Raw genomic sequence first — 25,130 nt, 5'->3', positions numbered from 1 at the left:
CAACCTGGCTGCGTGTTGCTTTCGTCCAATTAAAAGACAAAAAGCTGGCCAGGAGAGAGCAGAAAAATCACTGATGAATCCACTAATTGCTGGTCCACAAAGACCACATAATCCTTTCCATCAAGTTGTTATTGTCATGACTGAGTCATGATTTCAATGCTACATACATGACTGATACACGTGACCGTCAATCATCATTTTAAATTCCAATAATCGACATTATCGGCACCCTTACCACTCCAATGGAGAAGTAGTTGTTGACGATGCTGTAGGGGACGGGGTCTCCCTTCTCCTCCTTGTCGTCGGGGACGATGTCGATGTTCCAGCGGTCCAGGACCACCTCAGCGCTGTGCTCGATGTCCCGAAGGACCTTCAGGAGGCTGCCGCCCTCGTAACCTGACAGGCACCAGAGAGGAAGGTGAAAAGGATTGAAATACCGACACAGAGGTCGCATGACATAACCTGAACTACACCCGTGTCCGCTGTTGAGCTCAAGCTCAGAGGTCACCGCATGCAGACTCCCGTTGTATGAACTCAACCAGACCGGCCTGCACAGAACTTCCACCACAGAACCGACACTTCCTGTCGAGGAACTTCCTGTTCCTGATTCTTCAAACTCACGAATGAATCCATTTTTAAAACATCACAAACTCCTCTATGTCCATTAAAATAGACTCGCTCCTATGTCCCTCGACATAATCACGATCCGAAGATGTGAAAATGCTGTAGTGTGCATGCCAGGGCAGTAGATGGCAGCGTAACTTCAATCAACCCCACAGAATCTGGAGGTTTGTAAACTCCACGCCACCGCCTCGGTCCTGATTGCTCCTCAGGCTCCGGGCCTCAAGTTGGTTTTTGTTTCTAGGAAACAGGATCCGTTCAAGAATAGAGCTCTGCAGATATTACCACCAGCATTTTATTACCGGAACAAAAGTGGTGAATAAGCAACGACTCAAAGGCTGGCAGAGGATTTACTCCACAGGCCATTTGCTTATTAACGGTTCTAAATTTGGAGGCTGTCTCTTCTCCTCCCATCTCCATCCATCCATCCATCCATCCATCCATCCATCCATTTTTTTGCACACAAGACGATCGTAATCCACTTATCTGCCTCGCGGGTCACGGGTCCTGCAGCCTATCCCAGCTGGCTCTGGCCAAAAGAGTGGGTACACCCCAGATGAGACGCCAGATCATCTTGGGCCTCCTCCTATTTGTAATTTCTTAAAGCTGACCAACATGACTGTGTTTGTGTTATTTTATGTTTTACAGGAAGTTAAAGGACGACAGTGCTTTTCACTTTTTTGGTGAGTCACCTTTCTGCCGCCTGCTGTCTTTAACGAACCAAGAGATAGCCTCCTAAAAGGACTTTGTGACGTCCAATGATTGGCATCAATATATCCGCTACGAAACGGTTTGAAAGACGACGGCTTCAGCTCGACTGCAGACATTAAAAAAATAAATATGTAAATATGTAAATACATGTAAGGTTGAGACAAATGTCTGACACGTCTTCCCGGCGGCCGGTGAGACGCTGGCGACCGTTTGTCTCACTAGACGGGTGAAAATTCAGAGTGAAGCCTCGTCTCTCCGTCTGTGCACAGTTTCACACATCTGGTTTCCGTGGTGAAATCGTTTTGAATCTTCTATCTGAGTTATTGACACATCGACAGCAGAAGAAGAAGAAGAAGAAGAAGAAGAAGAAGAAGAAGAAGAAGAAGAAGAAGAAGAAGAAGAGATCGGACAAACACACAAACAACAACCCAGCGACGGTCTGACCTCCTCCCCAGCGTAAGCAGCGCGCCAGGTCGTTGCCGGTGCCCAGAGGGAGGATGGCCACCGGGGGGTGCCGCGCAAAGTTGGCCTTATCTGCGAAAGACACAAAGATGAGTTTTTCCAGCTGAAGACGTGAAATAAAAACTGTGAATCAACCCCCTCCCGGCTCATTTGTAGTTTCAGCCATTCAGTTCTAATCACACTATAATGATATAATGGCAGCAAACTAATTGCTCAGATCCAGCCGGCTGCTGCGTGACATCATTAGATCCAATCCAATCATGTGACTCAAATATTATGTTAAAACTTGAGTGTTTTGTAATTCCAGCGGTTAACCCAGACCACAGATTCTGTGTACCTATGCAGTCCAGGATCCAACCCACGGTTCCGTCTCCTCCACAAGCAAGAACCCGGAAGTCTGGGACCTCGTGGAAGAAGTTGAGCCTGTGGACAGAAGAAGCTGCTCAACGTCAGACAGATTTACGCACGGATTGGATTTCAGAGATGAGGATTTGTGTTGAAGCTGTGGGCGATTTAATGAGCTGTGAGTTTAAACCGGTGTCCACAATCCTCTTCAACCCCCCCACCCCCCTCGTCTTCACTCCCCAGAATGGGTGTCCTTCAAAGGGACCTTCAGACAAAGGTGTCAACGGGAGCTTTCATCCCGACAGCTGCACATGGAGTGACGACCCTTTTCACTCCTGTAACCCCCACCCCTCCAAAAAAACCCAAAAAAAACAACAACCCTTGTCTACACCTTAAAATAAATAGAATGCAATAAACAAATTAAGAACCTCAAGATCTAACTTGGGTCTTGCGTCTTTACTCGGAGAAAAAGTCGTTAAAAACATAACCAGAAGTCAGGGGGGGGGGGGGCTTCCTGTTGTTTTGGACCAGCATTCAACTTGTTCCTGCTGGATCAGACCCCAAAATGCAGAAAAAACCCCTCTATAATGCTTCAACAATGTTCACGGCACGCCGTGTGGACGTTTCCACGACGCATCTACACAAAACCCTCCTTTTTAGCATAAAAGTTTAATTACGTCGCCTAATCCCGGTGCTGCTTTATGTACGACAGCTTAGGAGAAACAAAGAGACAAATGGAGGTGAGCTTTAATGGACGGGCTGGAAGCGTGTTGGTAATGACTGAAAGTGCAGCGAGGAATGGCGTTCCCTAAACACATTAATCAGAAGAAGCTGCCTCTCACCTCGGAACCCCCCCCACCCCCATCCCCGGTAACAGCCGTTAAAGTTAAGCCCCTACGTGACACTTGGTGCATCTTCGACGTAGAGCCACTAAGCAGCTCAACCGTCCCATCGCAATAAGTTGTATAAATTAAAAAAAAACAAAAAAACGTGGGGAGGCCAGCGCACATACACTTTAAAAGATGGAGGCAGGGGCCCACAAACACCCCCTCTACCTACATCATGTACTTCTCTTTTAGATGACTTTGTGTTTGCTGAGATCATCCGTGAAATTGTGTTTTCTACATACTTCCACGCGTCGTTTAGGGAGATATCGACACAACCACTAGGGGGCAGTGATGGGTCAAGGTGCACGGCAGTCAGACTATCTCGTTGGTTTTTTAAAGCTGTCCAGTTCTTGCTTCTGATTTGCTGCCACTGTCTGTTTTACAACAATTAAAATGTTATAATGGTATGTGTAATAATTAATAATTAATGCATCAATTTTAAAGTGGTCTCATTAGAAATCAGAAACAGCGGCAAGAGTGAATTCAGTGAATTTTCCTACAGGACGGTACATCTCTACACCTGCTTTATGTTCACGTTTCCTGTTCTGGTATGAAAACGGCTGATCAAGCACAAAAACACACACGCTCGCTGTGTCTTCTGGGTGAAGCTCCATCTGGACAGGAAGTGTCTCCATCCAGGAGAAATAAAAACACTTGACGACATGAGGTCTAACATTACAACAAAAACAACCCACTCACCCGACCATCGGCCCCCCTCGCTCCAGACTGTACACCTGCCTGGGGTTCAACAGGTACCTGAACTTCCTCAGTACCCTGGAAGAAGAGAGGAAGACTCTGTGCTCCGTTCATGTGGGGAGGGGGAGTGAGTGAATCAAATGCTTATGTTTATTTATGTGGTGAGATTGATTTCCTCGGTGTATTAAAGATCTTAGGGAATACTTTCCCGTCTTCCCTTCACAGAGGACGGGTAAGGAGCTCCATCACATGATGTAAATACAGTCACCTGCAGCTTCACGCTGGACCAATCAGCTTAGGGATTCTAAAACATGCATGCTTTGCTTTCTGAAGTTTCCTACCAACTGCATTAATTTTCTGGAAGGCTGTAGCCATAAATATCATGGCATGTCGTCATGAATATTTAACTTGCTGTAAGCGTAGCTTCACTTAAAATTCATGAAATGACTTCTGTGTCATTTTTACGCGCAGCTTATAGATTCTAAAAAAAAATATTTATTTTTTATTTTATATACTTTACTAATCCCTGTAGGGAAATACATTTTTAAAATTATTATTTATTCATTTTTATTATTAATATTCTTTATTATTTTATTTCATTTTTTAAAAAAAATATTAAAATTTAGATCTATTTATTTTTATCGTTAAAAGCTGAAATCTGTAGCCTCTGAAGCTGAAACTCATTTTCTGCAAACAGTTTTCCGTCACACCTGGACAAAGATGAAGCTTATGGAGACTTTTTTTTATTAAATTAAATTACAATAAGTCCCCATCTTTTTTGAATGAATGAGGCCACGCGGTTTTCTCCGGAAATGTTTTTGTGGATTGACAAATTTCTCCTACTCGAAGCGACTTCATTATATTCACATCAAGTTTAATAGTTACCTTGGCGCAGGACAAATCTGCACTATTCAAAAGGTATGTGAGAGAATTCATCAGTGGATGAAAAACAGCTGAAAGTAACGTTTGCTTGTGTGTTTGTGTGTTTGTGGGAGTCATGAATAAAACAAACAATAAAAGCCTCTCTGATGGAGATGTTCTTTTCCTTCTTTAATGTCTATTAATAGAGGATAATTTCTTTTGTGATGGCAATAAAGGGGTGTGTTGCTATGGCGATGTGTTGTGATGAAGCAGAGCTGTAGGGTATGATTGGGCTCTGATTTGTGCAGTGGGGAGTGGAGACCTCTCCATCTTTAAATGAACACATTTACAGGAGCAGGAAGGAGGTGAAACTGGCCTCAATAGATTTACAGCTTTTATATCAAAAAGGAAAATAATGAATTAGACTTTTTAAAGCGTTATTGTTTAATGTCTGATGTTTGAATCCCAAAAAATTATCAAATTAAATTTAAAGCCTTTTGTCCTCACACGATGCGTCGATAAATGACCACAGCAGGGGACAGGAACTTACCGCTCCCCCTGCCTCCCTCCACTCTTTGGGTTGACCATGACCAGGAGTGGGTGAGTTCCTGGGAGGGGGCTGATCTGGAGTCAGAAAGACACCAACGTTACCCAGCATTATTAAAGAGGCTGGATGATGCAGAGCCGCCAGAGGCTGGACTACCTGCAGAGCTTGTCCGTCCCCAGGGGAGAACTTGAAAGTCTGATTGGCGTCATCGGGGCTGGTGCTGGGTGGCGACTCCCCCTCGCCACGCTTCACCACAGAATGACGATCCTGAGAAAGGAGGATGATTTATTGGATTACACAGATTCCATACAGAATGATAGAAAGCCACCTTTATATATTACACCCTCTCATTTGCATGCAGTTTTCTTAATTAAATCAAAATGAACTTTCAATATTCTGCAGGTGCATGGAAATCCACGCCCTGGATTTGGATAACATGCATGGAATCAGCTTGTCAGTGACGTACAAGGAGGAAAATTGAGAAGTCAGACCACAACCCTGAAAGCAGAACCATTACCGGGTATGAAATCAGGGCAGGTGTTTGTCGGATGTGATTGACTTGACTGAGTGGCAGGTGGCTATGCTAAAAAAAGAAGAAGCTATATCTGTTAGCGTTGTGCACCTTGTCCCATCCCTATTGGAGTAAGACAAGGAAGAGATGCATTCAACCATATTTGACAAGTCTGAAGTTTTTGAAAATAAACATGTGTAAGTCGAAACGCTCTGAAACTATGGTAATAGTTGCTGTTAAATCTGCTAACATATGACCTGGAGAGAATTCCTTCTTTTTGGTGATATAATCCTTCATCTGTGGACGTGACCATAATCTCAGACCACATATGTGCAGCTTTTTTGCATGGATGGCGAAGGGAAACATTCTCACCAACACAACAGGGCAGATGTACGAGGGCAAAAGAGTGTGGTCCCTCAAAGCGCCTCCATCACACTCTGGTTTCACATTAGATGCACACTTATTATGGAGCTGCAGAGGAGAGGAGAGCAAGACATAAGAACTGTGGGCGTCATCCATCTGTGGGACTGAGCAGCAAATGTTAGCAGTCTGAAACACTCTGCACCAATAATACATCCATAAATGTCCATAAACATCTATAAATATATTTGTATAGATGCACAGATGTGCATAGTGGAATTATTTAAAGAGTTACTCAGTTTTATGTCTCATGTTGTTGCAAGAACAAGTTTTTTGACACGTTGGGGGAACTTCTGGTAAGTGGCGACATCTAGTGGATATAAAGGGTAACGTAGGGCAAAATGTCTGCGGTTGGTTTGCTATGAAGTTCATCTTTGCTCTTCTTCAAGCAAACCAGTGAGATTGAGTTAAAATGTAATGTCAGGTAGTGTGCTGTCATAAAGCTGCAGCTCACAGTGATCTGACACCAGACACAGTGTAAACCCGTCAGGCCCTGGTAACACTTGATGCTTCTGTGGCAGCGGTCGCATTTGGTGGGAGAGTTGCCCTCCATCCATACGTGCTGCATAGCCTGGAGGGCAGAAGAGACAACCAGCATTTAGTTCCCATGTTATTAAAAGTTGAATAGTTTTGAGATTAAGATGCAAATTCTGTTTTTCGCAAAGCTTTCACATGCTGAGTGCTTTTGACTGTACCATCTATGTTTATTCACCGTGCAGAGCTACATTTGACCTCCGACCCGAACACAGGTCTGACTGTTCCCGCTTGAGATGGGAGATCATTTTTGCTTCTGGGCCCGATGAAAAAAATACATCTGCTGCTGGAAAACGTCATTTATGCTGACACAACCTCAGATGAGCTGCAGACGGCCTCAACACACTGTTTAACATTGTTGCTGACGTTTTGAATAATTAAAATACACAATTACACAACAATAAATACGTTGATCTTGTGAGAATAATGTTTAAAATACAATGCATTTAAAGAAAATGTAACAGATGTCACCGAAAAATGGACAAAAAAATTCAAACGTGCCATTCATGACTCTTTAGTAAGGTTGGTTTAGGTGTAATAGACATGTTTGACCTCTAGGGGGAGACAAATACATTTGGATAAAACACTTCCTCTGCTTCTTTGGGTGAAATGCTTCAAGGAATGTTTCTGTATTTATTGAAACCATTGTGACTTTTAGTGACTTAAACTGAGAAACAGTGAAATAAGACGTTGATATGGATTTATTATCAGTACTTCTCTGGTTTTATGACCATAAGTGTTCAACAAAAGTTCAGAGCTCCAAGGGTTTTTTTTACTGCATGTGATCAGACCAGATAAATAAATGACATGAAGTCTAATCACGTCAACACCGAGACACAGAAACCACGCTTGACCTCATCAGGCCGTCCCATGATCCCATGATGTGGCGCACTTACGTTGGTGTGTCTGCGTGACTTGGCGTAGGTGCTGATGCAGGCAGTGATGTCTTTGGACACGCACCGTTCGTGGACGGTGTACTTGCATACTGTGAGAAAAGAAACACACTTAAAGTTTTTATGTTCAGAGTTTAATACATAATAAAAACATTGAAGCTGACAGCAGCCTCAGACAGTTTTCGGTCCCAAACAACACCTCATGATACCAAAATATTACTTTTTATTACAGCTGTAATTGAACATTGATTTGAGGCGCTTGGGCTGAGCAAAGCTAAGTCAGGAGAGGGGGATGAAAACAGACAGACTGGTCACACTCCTCACTGCTGTTTTAATAGGTGTGGGACGGGGGGCACGGGGACTCACTGGAGCAGCAGAGGCCCTGCTTGCGAACTCCAAGCAGCATGGTGTGGCAGTAGTTACAGTAGGCTGGTTTGTTGAAGTGCTTCAAACGCCAGACGTGCTGCCCGTCCTCCTGCACGTTCTGGAAGGAACCAACAAAAAATATGCAGGATTGAGTTTGGTTCTAAAGAGACGACCTCATCCCAGATGATCCGGGACAGTTTGTCGCTGCAAACTTTGGGGATGATATTTAAATTTGCAGTAAACCCATTCATTGTAGATTTAATGTGTGTGCTATAATAAAAGGTGTGTGTTTGAATGTGTAAAAATAAGTTAAAATGTTTGCAAATAGATAATGAACTATAAAAGGTATAAAAAAGAACATTAGCCTTAGAATTTTAAAGTTAGTTAAGAATAAAATAAAATGAATTAATGCAGTAGTGCATAGAATTAAAAAGAAAATCTAAACCAAGATTAAGTGTATAAAATTAAAACAAAAGTTTTAAAAAATGAGGTTTGGTGATAGTAAAATCAAACTCAATAGTAAATTCAATTAGCACCCTGGAAAATTAAAGGAGATGTCACGTATGTCGGGGTATGGACCCAAATGCAGGACACCAAAGGCAAAACTGTCATCCATGATTTATTAACAAACTCAAAATTCAACAAAATTCTCCAGACAGACAAGAAACTCCAAATCAGGAAAGACCACCAGGAACCAAACATGAGCAATGAACCAGCTGTGAGCTCTCATTGAGCCGGGCTCAAAAAGCCTTAGAGTCATTAGCTCAAAACACGTTCAGGTGAGATGATCACCGCGGTGTGTGGACGAGCCTCAGGTGTGGAGCCGTGGCTCCACCCACCAGCTTGGCCTCTCCCTGCCACGCAGCAGCACTGCCACGCCCAACCGTGACAGGAGATCACGTCAATTAATGATGAACAGAATTGAAAAAATAAAGTTACGTAACAAAATGCAAATGTGTTTTTTATTCTATGAAAAGCGATTAAAAAATCTATCAAATAACTTACAACTGAGGTACAACTCTGTAAACAACAAAACAATCTATAAATCCATAAAATGTAAAAAAAAAAAAAGAAGAAGCCAAATTCTGTGGGATAAAAAAATAAAAAGTTCAAATAAAAATATTCCAAATTTAAAAAAAAGAAAGCATTCTGTCAGTTTTAAAAAAACAAAAACCACCAACCCAGCACAACACGTCTACACACAGACATACTGACATGTACCGTGTCCATTCCCAGCAGCACCAGTAAAGGGATGGTGGTGAGGCCTCCTCTGATCCACTCCTCCAGCGTGACGATCCCGTCCCTGTCGTAGTCGATCTCCTCCATCATCTCCTTCAGGATCTGCATCGGATGATTTGAAGTGATTCGGTGTCGGATGTCGAATTAAACTTTTGTTTAGACTTTTTTCTAAACGTTCATGTGTGCTCATCATGTGAGATGATGTCACAGTTGTTTAGGACTCGGATCTATAGAACACACTGTCTTTTGTCGATGTGATGGTGATGGTGGGTAAAGACGTCGTTTCCTGTTTCTCACCGGTCGCAGCTCCGTTGAATCCCATTCCAGATACTCGGCCACGTGCACCATCTGATTGATGATCCGATCGAGCTCCTGTTGGGGGGCGGACAGGAGAGGAAACGGCGACGTGAGGTTTTATCAGGTCTCGTAAATGTCAGACCTGATGTAAAACGCTCTGCTGTCCCGAACTTGAACGTCTGATCATGACATTAAAGTCACATCTAACACACTCCCAGATGTGTTTGCATGAGCGCCTCTGCAACCGCTCAGTGTTCTATTCTTAGAGAGAGACAGATTGGGGGTGGAGGGGGGGTAGAGCACTCACCGAGCTGTCCAGGACCCCGTTCCCGTCGGTGTCGTACAGCCGGAACATGACTGGAGGGGAAAGGAGAGAGCAGAGACCCCGTGATGACTCAGATACTGTCAGCGGAGGTCGCGGAGGTCAAAGAGCGACCAGTTTAGACATTAGAGAAGCTGAGGGTTCACAGGGAGGTGTAACCACCGCTTGAAGGCCCCTGGGGAGTTGTCTAAGGAGGCCGCCTCCCTGAATCCCCGTCACTCACACTCCAGCTTGTCCTCCGGCGTCCCCCTCTCCAGCAGGGAAAGGTAACAAACGATGTCCTTGAGGAAGACCACCTGTGGCGAGGGCAGGGGGGGGCCTTTGTGAGGCGAGGGGCTCCTCCTCAGCGACAGAAGCTTCTCGGAGCAGCTCCTCTCTGTCAAAGCGCAGCAGAATGTTTCATCAAAGTGTTCTTTCCAAACCCGCCGGAGCTGCTGGTCTCACCTGGTGAAAGTTTGGGGGACACCGGTGACCTGGCAGGACCGGCGTTGGGGGTCAGGGCGTTGCTGCTGCTCTCTGAGGTTTTGACCTGGCTGCAGAGCGATCGGTGGGGCCCCCCAGGCGTGTGGGCCCCGGTCCCTGAGCGCTGCGAGGAGGAGCGGGACGAACAAGGCGAGGTGGTGGCTCCGGAGCCCGCTGTGCTCATCAGACCGGAGTGTTCCGGCGTGTGTCGCCCCATCGCCGACAGAATGCTTTTCCCATTCATCCCTAATGGAAAAGAAAGAGGGGGGGGGGCAGGAGAGATATTAAATTGAGTTAAAATGGTTTAGAGAAACAAAAACTCCACGACAATCAAAACACTGAGGACTCAGAGGCACAGGAAGCAGGAAGAATCACATGACCACACAAACAACGGCGCACCAATCAGATAGCCAGCAGGACTCTCTGCCAATCAGACGACAACACCCTAAGTAAAGACACGGGCCGGTCCGGTACCTGTGATGGGGGCACAGGCCACTTCGGTCTGAATAGAGATGCCTGCGTCTATGGAGCGGGTTTCTGCCGGCGGTTCAAGAGAGAAAGAAGAGCAGCAGCAGGGGCAACAAGAGTCAGTGACATCATCATCTTTAGCATCTCTGCGTACGACGGCTGAGGTCCGTGGCCTCAGATGGGTCCCGTTTTCCTTCAGCTCTTAAATTGCAAAGTGTTGATTTTCTCACTGATTTTTCAGACAGCACTTGAATGCATCGTCATAAATAAATAAATCTAGCAAATCTTTGCAACTCAAAAGCGTTAAAACTGGAATGATTAAAGTTTTAGAGCCCTTTGATCAACAGAATTATTTTGTCATTCTAAATTTATTAATGTCAAGCATCTCGCTATTCTAACATCTGCATGTATTAAGAATTGTGTGTCTGATAAGCTTAAATAAATAGACATTCTGACTGTTTTTTATGATAAGCTATAAAATACTGTTACACCTGTCATCTTGCCATTCGTCTCACATCAACGCCTCAGATTAATTTCTGTCTAAGAAATCAATCCTCATTTGTAGAAGCAGCACAACTTCATTAATCTTAGTCAGAATTGGATATTTTTAACCCAAGAAAGGCTTTTGTCATTTTTCACCTCTTTATGGACATGATTTTTCTCCTCTCACAAAATTCTAATCATTTTCCTCATTAGACTTCATAACACAGGATCAGATTTAACCTGTTACTTCTGCATATATCACTGCAAAATGCATTCATTTTATTCATGCATTTCGTGGGACTTTGTGACATTGAAAGTAAAAATAAAAGTTAGATGCCCTGAGCTGAACAGAGACGCTCAGAATCGGCCAGATTGAAGTGATGTCATTCACATTGAGCATCTCTAAACTTGTCGCCTCTTACTTTTGCAAACAGAAATAGATCCCTAACCCGACCGTCCATCTGTCTCCTCAGCTGCTCTACAGCGAGAAGCCATGCCAGGGTCCCCACATGGAAAGATGGAGGCTGACACAGTTAACATGCTGCACAGGGGAGGGCAAAGAGACCAGCAACACCCCCGGTGTTGCCTTCTCTGGCCGGTCTGGTCTGCAGAAAGGAATTTAACACAGACTCTAGATTCTAAAAAACTGGGGGACTTTATTTAGGTGGCAAAACATGCCATCAAATTCTGCAAACTATTGTGTTTCCAATTCTGAATCCACCACAAGACCAATTTTTACACCTTTAGAATTATATTTGTTATCACCTATAGTCATCTCAAGTTTATATAAGCGGACGTTCATAACCGATAAATCAGAGACCACAAACTCGAGTAAAAAAATTAAGTAAGAATTATGGCCATTTTCTCAAAATAGAAACTTCTTGTTTCATCCTGTGGAGTCGCCCCCTGCTGGCTGTTTGAAGCAATGGCGGTTTGAAAGCACGGCAGGGCTAAAGGGCTTCGTGAGGAGTCACGTGGCAGAGGATAAATTCAGGTGGTCAGCGGTGGAATCGAGAGCGGCCTACCCAGTAAGCTCATCCCTGCACGCGTGGGATCCGGAGAGCAGCCTCCCGTCTTGCTCTTGAAGGACGTGAAGAGGTGCTGACACAGCTCCTCCGGGAGGTCGTTCTCCAGGTAAGTGGCCATGAAGAGTCTGAAGCCCTCATAGTCGATGGGCTGCACCGGAAAGGGAAGGGCAAACACGTTAATGGAGTTTCTAAGGTGCACACCTTAAAGAGTTTGGAGTTCACACCAACCACAGATGGAAATAATGTGATGAGTCCATGGGTCTGCAGCCTTGTTGTCTACATAGTGGTATTCTCACAGGTAAAACCTGAATAGTGATTTGAAGCCATTAAAGTCAAACCATTCTCAGACTTTACAGGAAGGCTTTAAAGGTCAGTAAAATGTCAGATCTGTCAGACCAGTGAGCCAACCAGCACAGAATCGAGCACCCAGATGGAACCTCAGGATTTTGAGGCCTGGCAGTGTAAAAAAAAACCCCAAACTTATGTGATGAGAGCAGAATAAGACTTATTAGCATCCCTGTGACGCTGCCCCTGTCGCAGCCATGTGGTGGAGACATTCATCCCTCAACCCAACAACCCCCTGAACTTTGGCCTTTGTCTCTCTGCCACAGGCCATCTGTAGCAGATCAGGCCAGGTTATGTTTTGCTGGTGGACAAAGTGTTCATGCAGTCTGCCGGCACAGACACGACACAGCATGCAGAGCCCGCCGGGCTGAGCCTTACTTGGTTGAGAACGTCTTGCTTCTGTTTATTGGTCAGAACATTGAAGAAGGAAGGAAGGAAGGAGGAAAGTGAGGGAGGAGAGGGTGGGAGAGAAGGTGTTAACTTCATTGTGTCAGGAATTATCTTTGTTTAAGTGCTCGAAAAACAGCTTGTTCCAGGCGGGACAGTCACGTCTGTTGTGGATTACAAAAGAGGAAACAGGGCTGTGGAAGTTCCAACAGAAACACATGCTAAAAAAACCCCAACAACAACCTGCAGTGACTTTTTCAAATGTCTTGTTTCATCCAAAAAAAAAGTGGCTGAAATGAATTTCCAATGATTTTCCATTTCATTTCATACTAAAATCAATATATAAAATTACACTTTCTGTAAATAACATTTTTCTTTGTAAAAAGCACCGTTGCTTTGCATCAGGCACAATAAAAAATCCTCTAAATTTATTTCACTATAATTAATTTAAACAACTATGTTAATGTAACTTAACAGTTTTTGGTAGCCATAGATGCTTGACATTTATCTTTCTTTTACAAGTTGATTTTTTAAAAATATTTTTTTACAGATGGTTTGATTTCAAGCCATCCAGGTTCAGATCACGGAAACCTGTTCACACCAAAGGAGGACAAAGTCAAGTTGATCCCTTTTGTGCGACCAGACGTGGAAACACGCTTGTAATTTGCTGTTGCCGGGCAGGTTTGTACGGCGCTGTAACCGACGTCCATCACAGGAAAACACGCCACCATCCTCCCGCAGCTAACAGTGTTGACCTAACCCTGAGCGCTCATAGCCAGCCAGGCATAATTCACATCAGTCTCCTCTCCTTATTTGGCCAAACAAACCTTGAGGCTTTAATTTGCTGCGCATCGTGGATCATTCAGGTTCAGACAGATGTGCTCATCCAATAAAAACATACACTCCAAATCTTTACACATGCCACACTAAAATGTGTGTGTGAAGCAGTGCAATACAAGAAGCTGTGTTCATATTTTAAAATAGTTGTTTAAATATCAGGTGCAGATGCATCTGGTTTATTATTTGTTCTGTGAGATGCCTCACATTCAAGGCTGTAAATATCTCCCAAAGTTGATATTTACATGAATACTTTTTTTATTCTAGTAGGGCCAACAAAATGATTTGTCTTTTTTTGGCATTAAACACTCTGAAGGCTCCTGTCCTGCTTGGATTCCAGGTTGGCCGTCTTTCCAAAGTGCAGTTTTATCCCACTGAAAACATAAGGATGTCATTTGTGATAACCTCCAACCACCTTGTTTGAGAAGCACTGGACCAGAAATGAACATGAGGGATAAGTACTCGGGATCTTCGATGTGCTAAATATAGCTTGGGGCTTATCACGTTGAACAAAAGGCCACGGTTTTTAAAGCAAAATTGATTTTTACACAAATTTTAGTCCCACAGATCCCAAAGATTTTCACCGTTCACCACAATTTATCACCTTCTGCAGCAGCAGCGGGCGGGTCAGGCCCTAAAAATGTCATAACAGCAGTCTTTTACATGTGCTTTCAAACTGCTTTGTATTGATTAGCACCATACATAAGCATGTTTTGACGTGGCAATGTCGAATACGTGATAGAGGGACACCCTGTGGGCGGACAGTAAAGCATCCGACCTTCAGTCATCCATCCATCGCTGTGATTCGCAGGCCGACGGAGGGAGAGGAAGGGCAATGCCATCTCTCTCATTAGCAAAATGACCATAATGTATCCTCCTTGTTACCCCCATCCCCCAGAAGCAGAGGAAGAGAAGGAGCATTGATTGATTGATGATGTCCCCCTCATTGAACTCATTGATCCTCCATCTGAGGCTCGTAGGAGCAGGAATCTATAGTCCTGACAATGACTCTGAAATACGAGCAGACAAACTGCAGTCTATGGATAAATCCGTGCTCAAATCGAGGATGACTTTCACCTCAGCTTCACATAACTGCCTTAGGTTTAGATTTTCATACATCCCATAGGATCAAAGTTCAAACCCAGAAGCTTCTAGATTTTAAAGACGTTTATTGTTAATAGGATTTTAACAGGCAAACGCTCAGTCGCGCCGTCTGGGTCCTGCCCATTGCTAGGTTGATAGTTTATGTTCAACAGACCGAAGCACAAATATTAGAAGATTATGGATACAGTGATGATGCTCATAACCTTTATCCGACCGTCCTGATCTCATCGCTATGTCTCCTGTGAGAATGAAGTTTATGTTCAGTTCAGAATTAAGTTTATGTTCAGGGCTCTCACAGGCTTCTGATAATTAAAAAAAAGGAAATATGAGGACATAACGTCACACTCAAATAAACCATACTTCACATTATAAAGCAGCAACTGTTGTGTTAATTTAATAATCTCCTAGGAAACTTCTGTACACTTCATACTTGTCTTTCTCATGCAGGATCAGTTTCTGGTCAGAAAAATCGACGCAATTTATCAGGAGGATAAAACTGGACAATCAAAGCTCTGTAAGGTTTTCTCTCTCCCAAAACACTTCAGGGACTTTCATCCCAAACTGTAACAGGAAGTGCTGATTTTGGATTAAAAGGTTGTTGCAGTAACTGGGAGGAAATAAAAAATATATAATTTAAAAAAAAAAGCTTCTTATGGTATCAGGATGTCTGGGAAAATATCTCAGTTGTATTGAAAAGCTTTAATGTTTGTTCTTTGTTAAATAATATATTATTCCTGATGTCATCCAGTACGTTCAGAAAAAGCGGGGCCACACCTTGACTAAAAATAAAATTCTACTACAACCAGACAATGGACCGATGAGTAATATAGGCACACACACACACACACACACACACACAAACAGCGTCGTCGTGGCGCCAGATGACAGCGTGGTCTCCGAAAGACTACATGAACATTAAATTTGGTTTCCACGGCGCCAGATGTCCGGGCTGGCTGTTCATCGTGTCACCACAGATACTGAGGAGCAGCTTGCAGCAGAGCGGAGGTGATGATGAAGAGGGAGAGGAAGGAGAGGAGAGGGCGGGGTGAGTCTACTGGGGCACACACACACACACACACACACACACAGAATAAATTTAGTGCATGCAAAAGTAAATTAACGGGCATGAAATTAATTATGAGCGGTTTAATGAGACGAGCGCTCTGTTTTTGCCTGACCTGTAAATCCATGTAAAATTTCAACTAGCCTGTTAGCCGCTAGTTAATTACTGTACTTAGAATGGACAAGTTTCCAAATGAAGACCCGGTTGCTTAGCAACCAGTTGATAAACTTCATTTCAATTGAAATAATGGATAAACGTTCACCTCCATAGCCCATTCCGAGAACATGAATAATGAATAATGTGTTCATAATGCTTTATGAATACAGACATCAACTCACATGACGCATATGTCAACAAGTATAAAGCATTATAGATCTACGTACACACGCCTTATCAGTCGTACGGATGATGAGACAATGGAAATAATTCATCATTCCACAACATAGTGGGATTATGATGAGGTGCATTAGAAGGCATGGCATGTGTGTTTATAACTGTGGTTATAAAGCGTCATGAAGGCATTATTATTTTACTATGAATGCCTCCGTCAGGCAGCAGAGCTGAAGTCTTCATACAAGATTTACGCGTTCAAATGACGTTGTGTGCTTTCAAATAAAGAACTCGTGCCTGCAGATCCCCAGGCACACACACACACACACACACACACACACACACAGTTATATAGTAACCCTGGACCCCAAACAGCGGCCGAGGAGCTCACTAGATTGCCGTCGCTGCGACAGCAAAAAACATGTTTTTGAATGTTGGATGTTGGTCATATTTAGATATTTGGAAGTTATTTTTTTCATCAAAAGCCTTTTTTTCAGTCTCGTTTTTGTTGTTTTATACAAGGAAGTTTGAAGGGTCACTGAAACAAAAAAAATATTAGCGTCAAACTCAATGCTCTGCTGACTCAGCTTTTCACTAACAGTTGGTTTTCTCCATTTTTTTGGTGTTTTTGGTGAAATCAGCTTATGTTACTTATGAAACCAGCTCCTCCTGATAACTGAAGAAGAGGTAGAAACAAACTTTTTCCTACTGTTTTGGTAGCTTCGATGTTTAAATAGTCATAGAATACAGTATTCTTGAGTATTCACAGTATTCTGCTGTCAGTGTGGGGATCGCTGCTCTGAAAACAGCTGGCAGTGAATAAGTTATAGATATAAAAAACACAATCTAGTGATGACATGTCCACCAGAGCTCTGCAAAAAGTCTTCAACAGATGCATCAGCATACGACACATCCTATTCCTCTGGCGATCCTGGAGGAGTGGATTCTGGGTTCAGAGAAGGTCATCTTTAACGTTCTTTCAGGGTGGAAACAGGAACATTAACATAGGCTCCCGACATAAGTCACAAGGTAAAAAAAATGATTATAATAGAATATACAAACACAATTACGTAAACCATAAGGACAATATGTTTGATACACATGTGAAGTTTGGTGACGCCACGCTGCCAACTAGTGGCCTGGCATGCAATCTACATGCACGCATTTGCAGATCCATGTGGATGCAGATTACTTTCAAAACATGTGTTAAATGTAAAGGAATCTGTTTTCTGTTTTCAGCCAATCCAAACCGTCAAACAGATCAAACCACTATCAGGTACGTGTTAGCGACGGGACACAAGAGAAATACAAGTCCAAACAGGAAATGGTTGACCATATAACCCGTCTGCATTAACCGCTGGAGCCTCTGGACTCTACAGAACCAGCTGAGGTCAGCAGACCAAAGCTGATGACGAGGGTTGGTAGTTGAGTTTGTGGGGGACGACTGCATTTCAGTGCTTGACATCAAACTGACTTGAGAAGAACTCGACTCATCCGATGGCGTCACGCCGTCCGGTTGTGTGTTTTCAAACACAGCAGCTGTGTCAGAACAACAACGTGAAGCAGAAGTAAAGGTGAAGGGAGAACACACACCTGCTCCGGGTTGTATTTGGAAAGGACTCCTTCTCCATGGAACTCCTCCAGGACATCCTTCAGTTTCTTTGAGGAGTCTGAGGAGGGGAAAAAAGAATATTACATTTTCTGCAGAGGACTCTATTGGATCTACTAGCTGTGGTCGCACATGGAGACCCACTAACAACAACCGCATCAAACATCACAACAGATTTAGGTTTTTAATTATTACATGAAATCACAAACTCTTTAAAAGCAATCATTTCTATTTCTAATATTATATATGAGAATATATTAAGAGAGAACATTTAAATTCCACACGGGTAAATTCTCAGATTTCATCTCAGACCTTCTTGATGTGAATTAAAATATTATTTAATTTTATTTAAATGCAGGCGATGCTCAAACCCATACTGAAAACCTTGCAAACAAACATAGGAGCCCGATGCATTCCACACAGAGTATTTCTCGTCATATTTCTGAGAAGAAATGGATTAGAAGCTTACTCATGAACTGAATAAACATGCTGCATCTCATTAGCATACGCCCTGATAAATACTCATCTGTTCTAGGAAGTGCTGCATCAGTTGAGCTGAGCCTTCGTCACCATGTTAGTGAGAAGGAAAAGGGGACATGGTGTCTTTCTCACTGTCCTATTCCCCTATTCCCCTACACACACACACACACGGAAAAATAAAGACCTCCTCCTGTGATTGTCTGTCACACAATTACCGGGGACACATGTGCAGATCACCTCATTTAATTCCGCCATTAGCACACACACTTCTAAACGTGCATGCTAAGGCCCTGATTTGACCAATCAGGTCGGCTTCTATAATCAACTGCAGATGACACTTCATTACCGTTAGTGCTCAGCAGCTTTGCAGCCTGTAAAGCGTCCCTATTTCTGTCCTGTATTAGACGTCCGTGATGACAGAAGGAGAAGAGATGGAGGAGAGTAAGGCGAGACGCGTGATTAGCGACGATGCGGTGTGGGAAAGAATAGTCCGACATGAGCGCCGTGTGATCGGTGATCTGCCAGGATGTGAAGAACATCACCTTCATTTGCATTCCACTCAACAGAATAATCCTTTACAGTTTTACTTAATTAGTCTGGCGATGAATTGATCACTTTGATAATCAGTCAACAATTGGCTTCAGTGCGATGATTGAACCATGAATATCTCACACCATTACCACACTAATCATCATACTTATTCTGATTAATAGATGGGATGCAGGTGGATGAAGTAACACCTCAGTAGAGTACAATCACACAAACTGCAGAAATTGAATATGTGAATATCTGCCCTCTCTGCCATTTGCGCACAAGGCACAGCAGCTAAACATCTGAATTATTAAGGATTTACTCTTCCTGACATGTTTTCAGCGTTAGTAGATGCACAGTTCTGTACTGTAAGTTGTATTTCCTGTTTCGCTTTCAAAGCCAAGTTCCTCATGTTGTGTTCTGTGCGTTTAACGTCCTGTATCCTGACATCTCTGTTGTTCCTTTGGTTCCCGTCTCTGTTTTAGTCCATGTCAGTTCTTTTGTTTTCTCCCCCTCCATGTTGACTTATTCACTGCCAGTGTCAGCTTACCCAGTTTTCAGCTTCCCCTTTTCCCTCCATTGAGATGGTCTGATCATTTCCACCTGATTCCTACTGTCTCCGCCCCCCTACGCCACCTGTTTGTCATTGTGTCATCAGTCCTTGTAGTTCAGTTGGTGATGTTTCCACACTGATGTGTCAGAGTGCTATGGATCGCCATGTCCATCATGTCCCCAAATCATTGCAGCTTCAAATTTAAATTGTTTTTAATTAACCAGAAATTCCCATTGAGATTAGAAATCATCCACACAAAGTAAAAAGTAACTCATTTGCTGTGAATTTTCATCTTGTATTTTCACATTGAGTACCCTGGGTTCGAGTTTCACTTCTATTTACCTCCCTGTTTCTTTTACTAAATTTTAGTTATTTATTGAAGCACATTGCCTTGCAAAATGGCTTTTCAATTTATTTTGCTTTCGTTAAATCATTGAATCTCTTCTATCTGCCTGGATCCTCTTTAACTGCTTGAAAATGTGATGTAATAAAGCTAACCAAGCTAAGCTACAGTCAGACTGAGAAGGACCGTTTTAACATTTATATCCTGTTAAGCATAAGTAGATGTATATTTCTTTTTGTGTAGTGATAAAGAGGGAAAATAGTTCCTTTATGAAAATGCCGACAACCTCTCTGTACCCTGACGTCTGGATGAAGACTTTGAGAACCTGCCATATCACCAGGATCTAGTTCCGTGACGATGGAGAGGATGGGCGTCTCTACAGCCTGAATCCCCACAACAGAACACTCCAGACGGGTAAACAGGACTACGACCAAGAGGAGAAATCTATTTTTGGTTTAGAGGTGGACTGTTTATCATCACACAAAGACATCTGAGATTCTGGAACCATAAATGATGACAAAGATTAATCCATCAATGAAACGGTTGTGATCTTTTAATGCACTAATCGTTTCAGTTCTATTTGATTATGGATTATTAATGGCACCAGCCCTGTGGCCTGAGAGAACTTCCTCCTAACTCTGGAGAGAAAAATCTAGTGTCCTTCATTATGTCCTTTATTGATTGGCTAGTAATATGCAAGGCTTCCTGCCTTTCCACTCCTCACTATCAGAACAGATGAGACCTCACCAGCCTGCCGGGGCCCTTGCGCTGCCCATTTGTCATGTTTCCATTATACCCCTATCTGTACTGGAAGCTGGCTCGTAAACCAAATGCCCTACCAGACCATCAGCAGCATGAAGGGATGCTGCCCAACAATATGTTTAAATTTGAACAATAAATATTTAATAGAAACTACAACGGTGATGGTGATTGGTTCAGCCTTGTTCTGTTGGGTTTTTGACCATAAGTTAATGATGGATCTGAGATGGTTCTGTTCATATTTAGAAAATTAACCTACAGTATATACAGCTGGCAGCATGGCTCTCCTTACTCTGGATTGGCAAACCCCAAGGTTCTGTTCCGGGTTTTCACAAAAATATGCTTGCACAGTAGTCGATTCTACCGATATCCTTACATTCTCTGTCTCTTTGATTCTAACCTGACGTCCAAGAAACGCATTAAGACCATCCAAACGTGATCCACCTGAGTAATGTGGCCAGAATTTAGTATTCTTTTGATGTGTCAATCCAAAATCAATCAAATGACTCCAAATGGTAGAAAATACAGCAGCTACACTCCTAACTTCTTCTAAATGGGATTATTATGACCTGACCCCTGAATATGTATCTAAACTTGTGTTCCTGTCATGACCATTAATGACTTGAGGTCATCAGGCAGGAAGCTGCTGACTCTCCCCATGTTCCGCCTGAAAACCAAAGGGAACAGAGTGTTTAGTGTTCCAGCTCTTTGGCTGTGGACAGACGTGTCGCTAAATCAGTATCTTTCAAAAGGCTTTTGAAAAGCTTTTGTTTTATTGCTTTATTTTTATTCCTAACTATTTTGGTTTTGATACTGCACTTGATTCATGTGCTGGTTTTACCTCCACCAATGCTGTTGTTAAAACCTCAATGATCAGAAAAGACTCTCCAGGATAATCTGTTACACATGTGAGTCTCACACACAGATTTAAATAGATTATATTAACCACCTTGACAGGAACTTCCTATGTCGCTTCAATTTGATTCCTAATTGGAACAGATCACATGATGAAGAATCATCATGTACCCATACATCATCCATATTCATCACGACAGGTACAATCCACCAGGAACAGGATGACAGATGCTCTTTTGACTAACAAATGAGGTTGACAACAAGGGAAGCACGAGGCTTGTCCAATAGATTGATGAGTGGCATTTTGAAAAAAGAAAAACACGGGAGGATAATGTGACAGCGTTCATCCTGTCTGGTCGTTTTTGTTCTAATTTAGATTCTAGTTTTGTGCCTGAACCAAAGGGAACATGTGGTGAACAAAGTACACCGATGCTTTAAATTAATCCGCATTTTAGTACGCGTGCAGCTCATTGGAGCCCACTTTTATATACTTGTGCCTGTATGTGTGCTGTTAGAGATGTTGGTCTTGAAATGATGTGCGGTCTAGAGCATTGTGGGGGGGTTTTCTATACTCAGGCAGCATTAAGTCACTGAGCCACTGAACGGTATAAGCCTACTCAATAACGTCAATGCTGCAGTATTTTTCCTGCTATTAACAGGTTCATCACCTGTGTCTAAGGAGGCCAGTTAACACCATGCCTTTCCCTGTGCTGGTTACACCCTAGGGATACTCCGATTGGCCTGACATCCTCTGAATTTTATAGCTTGTAGAGATTTCACTGTATATACCTGGACTGTTTGTAGGTCCTGTTTGGGTACATAGAAAAGTAATAATTCACATGGTGCTGGTATGGAGAATCAAATAGTGAATGAACTCTGCTTTACCTCCTGCATAAATGGCACGGACAGTGGAGAAGAATTCATGGTTTCTGCTGCTAAAAGACTGCTGCAGGTAACACCAATAATATTTTCAATTATGTCATTATTCAGTCATATCAGTTAATAATCCCATCCTTCCTGTCTGATCCTGTAAGTCCACTGGGATAGGCTCCAGGAACCCCCGTGACCCACGAAAGTGGGAGAAGCGGTTAGTAAGAAGAATGAATGAATGAATAAAGAGAACCCCACTGGTTCACAACCTAATAAAAAAAGGTTCTTTCTTCACATTGAAATAGCTTTTAACAGTAATTTAATTGCTGAAGGCTTTTCTGAATGCTCCATATGTCTTATTAGTGATCAGTTATTTGTTGGCCCGCTACAGCATGGACACCTCATCGTTGTGTTGAGCAAACAATGCTTTTGGCCAGTGTCAGCTGTTTTCAAGCACACAAAGAGGCCCACGGAAACTCATCCTCCATGTCATAATCACACACACACACACACCCACACCCACACACACACACAAATGTACTTACATTCGCTGTATTGCTGCAGTTGGGCAAACTCCGCTGGGCTCAGACATACCCAGCTGCCGTCTCCCATGCTGTCTGAAGCCGGGGGCAGCGCGGTGCGTTGGGGTGGGCGTTGGTCCACAAGTGCCGCTGTCGGGATTGATGGCTATCCGTGGGTCAACTTTTGTAATAAGACAGAGCTGAAGAGGTTTTGGGATGTCATCTCCTCCTCGCTGTAACCAAAGTTTAGATATCTGAAGCCCGATGTTTAATTTTGCGACATTTTTTCCAAGTGTTCATGAGATTGGGTTGAGGCGCTCCAAAGACTGAATTATTACGGTAGAGATGTATGGTAACTGTCTAACTGCTAGTTGTCATGACTCAGAGATGGCACTAAAGCTGTGGTCAGCAGGTCTGCTTCAAATAACTCCTTCTTTGACCTGGAGAGAGAGAAAGGAGGTGGGGAAGGGGTGGGGGTGGGGGTCAAACACAACAAGGAGAAAATCAAGTATAAATTCTGGTGGTCATAACCAAAAAAGAGATGCAGCAGAGATGAAGGTGGAGGCTGATGGAGCGTCTGGGGGGGGGGGGGGGCAGGAAGAGCAGCCAGCTTATCTTACAAATCACTACTGATCCTGTTTTTACTGTTAATATATGAAAAGAAAAGCTGCTATTTTGTGGTGGTTGAAAAAAGAAGGTGTCCCATAGAAGCATCAAACCACTACAGTTGACTTCATGAAAGGTCATCGTGTGACAGCATTGATCCATATATATTTAAGATGTCAATTTCCAGCCTCGTAGAGGGTATTGGCAATTAGAGGATAAATGATGTCACGGCTGCTAATGGGTTTCCTATTGACACAAAACAAACATGGGAAACAACAGACAGCAGGAGGCAGAGCTGAAAACTCCTGCACACCTAAAGTGTCTCGAAATAGCTGGTTTCTGTCGAGATGCGTTCAAGAACTGACAGCTATCTCTCTCTCTTCCTTTAATCCACATACGCAAACAATCCATCTACATCGACTAAAAGTAACTTAAATATATTTAAAATGTCAGCATTCTTCATCAGTCTACAAAATCAGCAGCAGTTCAGGAACATAAGGCATCATTTGCATCCTGCAAAGTGTCAAAGGTAAATAATAAGATAAAGAATGTAAGCAGAGAACGTACCAACCAGCTGTACTTTAATTCGCTAAAGCTACACTGGCAAAACGATAACTATCTTCATTATAATGATGAAAGAGATGATTCATTCATCACTTGTAGAAAAACACTTTTAAAAAGTAATGAAATTCATCACCATAATGATATGATCTATTTATTAATGATCTAACAGTAGTTTTATTCACATATTGGCAGAATTACAATTAATTTTGCACACACAAAAAAAGAACTCTAAAAGTTATTGTAGCTGCAACCTTAACGCTCTACCCTCCATTTTCTGTCCCTTTGTTTCGGGTGAAACATGTTTATTACCCCCGTCTCCTCGATCAGCTGATCTCTCCACTACAGTGCAGGTGGCCTGTGCTCATGGTTCCAGTGCTAATGGAACAAATGGGACATGGAGGTACTTGTATGCACTGTTGATGTGTGACAGAGACGGAGTAAGGGGCCTCCCCTCTGTGCAGAGAGGGATTCTGTTTTGCTCGCTGCGTTGCCCGGCAACTATGATGTCATCAGAGTGCACGACAAACAGCAGCATGACAGAGATGGAGAAGAGACTGCGGGCGAGAGATCCCTGCAAACACTATGGTGTGTCCTCAGGCTTTAACCCAAGAAAAATGTTTTATAGACACAACAACAATAAGTTTGATTTAAAAAGTTAAAGTTCAATACTGCTTCGATGTTGTAACTCCATGCCAAATACATGGCTAAAGTTAGCAGCTGCTATCTCAGATTAAACTGAAAAGTCAGCAAAAACAGCTTCATTCATCTTGTTAAATCCCCCCTTCAGTTCAGCGTTTGTCTGAAGAAAGAAAGACGAAGCACTAACTTCTTAGCGGGTGCACCATCAATGGACGAGCTAAGGCATGCTAACGCTGTTAACTCAGAGTACAGGAGTTTAAAATCCTCACTGGGTTGCATCAAACATCCTGCATTCCTTTAACATTGATGGTTTGCATTAATATAACGATGCCACGCTTCCTCTGAGGAGTGCTGAGCAGGACGCTGTGGTCTGGGTCGATCCCTGGCGAAGGAAGAGTGGTAGGAAGCCTGACACAGATACACTCTTTGTCAGTTTTCCTTCGCTGTCTGCGGCAGGAAGCCATAGGTCTGTGTGATCATATGATTAAATGGATGCCAACAGCAGCTTTTCTGTGTCAAACATGAGTCATTTTCAGTACTGTGATAATCTTCATGGCCCATGTACTTGCTAAATATAGCCC

The 25,130-nt window shown here is 43.0% G+C and overlaps 1 protein-coding gene across 7 annotated transcripts in view; it reads right to left on the bottom strand.

Moving 5' to 3' along the window:
- Nucleotides 1-25,130, bottom strand: part of LOC137604724 (diacylglycerol kinase beta-like) — a 58,147-nt gene that overhangs the window by 27,921 nt on the left and 5,096 nt on the right. Inside the window, exons 2-21 of one of the 7 annotated variants that reach the window (XM_068328710.1) lie at nucleotides 22,765-23,180; nucleotides 17,813-17,889; nucleotides 12,877-12,897; nucleotides 12,151-12,301; nucleotides 10,649-10,711; nucleotides 10,157-10,420; nucleotides 9,936-10,088; nucleotides 9,698-9,747; nucleotides 9,391-9,465; nucleotides 9,070-9,195; nucleotides 7,855-7,972; nucleotides 7,492-7,580; nucleotides 6,516-6,632; nucleotides 6,014-6,112; nucleotides 5,287-5,397; nucleotides 5,134-5,207; nucleotides 3,726-3,800; nucleotides 2,132-2,217; nucleotides 1,777-1,866; nucleotides 236-396 (exon numbers count right to left, since the gene is read on the bottom strand). In XM_068328710.1, coding sequence (XP_068184811.1) covers nucleotides 236-396; nucleotides 1,777-1,866; nucleotides 2,132-2,217; nucleotides 3,726-3,800; nucleotides 5,134-5,207; nucleotides 5,287-5,397; nucleotides 6,014-6,112; nucleotides 6,516-6,632; nucleotides 7,492-7,580; nucleotides 7,855-7,972; nucleotides 9,070-9,195; nucleotides 9,391-9,465; nucleotides 9,698-9,747; nucleotides 9,936-10,088; nucleotides 10,157-10,420; nucleotides 10,649-10,711; nucleotides 12,151-12,301; nucleotides 12,877-12,897; nucleotides 17,813-17,889; nucleotides 22,765-22,831 — 2,067 coding nt within the window. In that variant the 5' untranslated portion in view covers nucleotides 22,832-23,180. The remainder of the gene's footprint in view (nucleotides 1-235; nucleotides 397-1,776; nucleotides 1,867-2,131; nucleotides 2,218-3,725; nucleotides 3,801-5,133; nucleotides 5,208-5,286; nucleotides 5,398-6,013; nucleotides 6,113-6,515; nucleotides 6,633-7,491; nucleotides 7,581-7,854; nucleotides 7,973-9,069; nucleotides 9,196-9,390; nucleotides 9,466-9,697; nucleotides 9,748-9,935; nucleotides 10,089-10,156; nucleotides 10,421-10,648; nucleotides 10,712-12,150; nucleotides 12,302-12,876; nucleotides 12,898-17,812; nucleotides 17,890-22,764; nucleotides 23,181-25,130) is intronic. The other 6 variants (XM_068328711.1, XM_068328715.1, XM_068328717.1 and 3 more) reach the window with 6 other exon arrangements.

This window comes from Antennarius striatus, chromosome 12 (assembly GCF_040054535.1).
Source record: "Antennarius striatus isolate MH-2024 chromosome 12, ASM4005453v1, whole genome shotgun sequence".
Taxonomy (NCBI): Eukaryota; Metazoa; Chordata; class Actinopteri; order Lophiiformes; family Antennariidae; genus Antennarius; species Antennarius striatus.
This window is presented reverse-complemented; position numbering and strand designations above follow the sequence as displayed.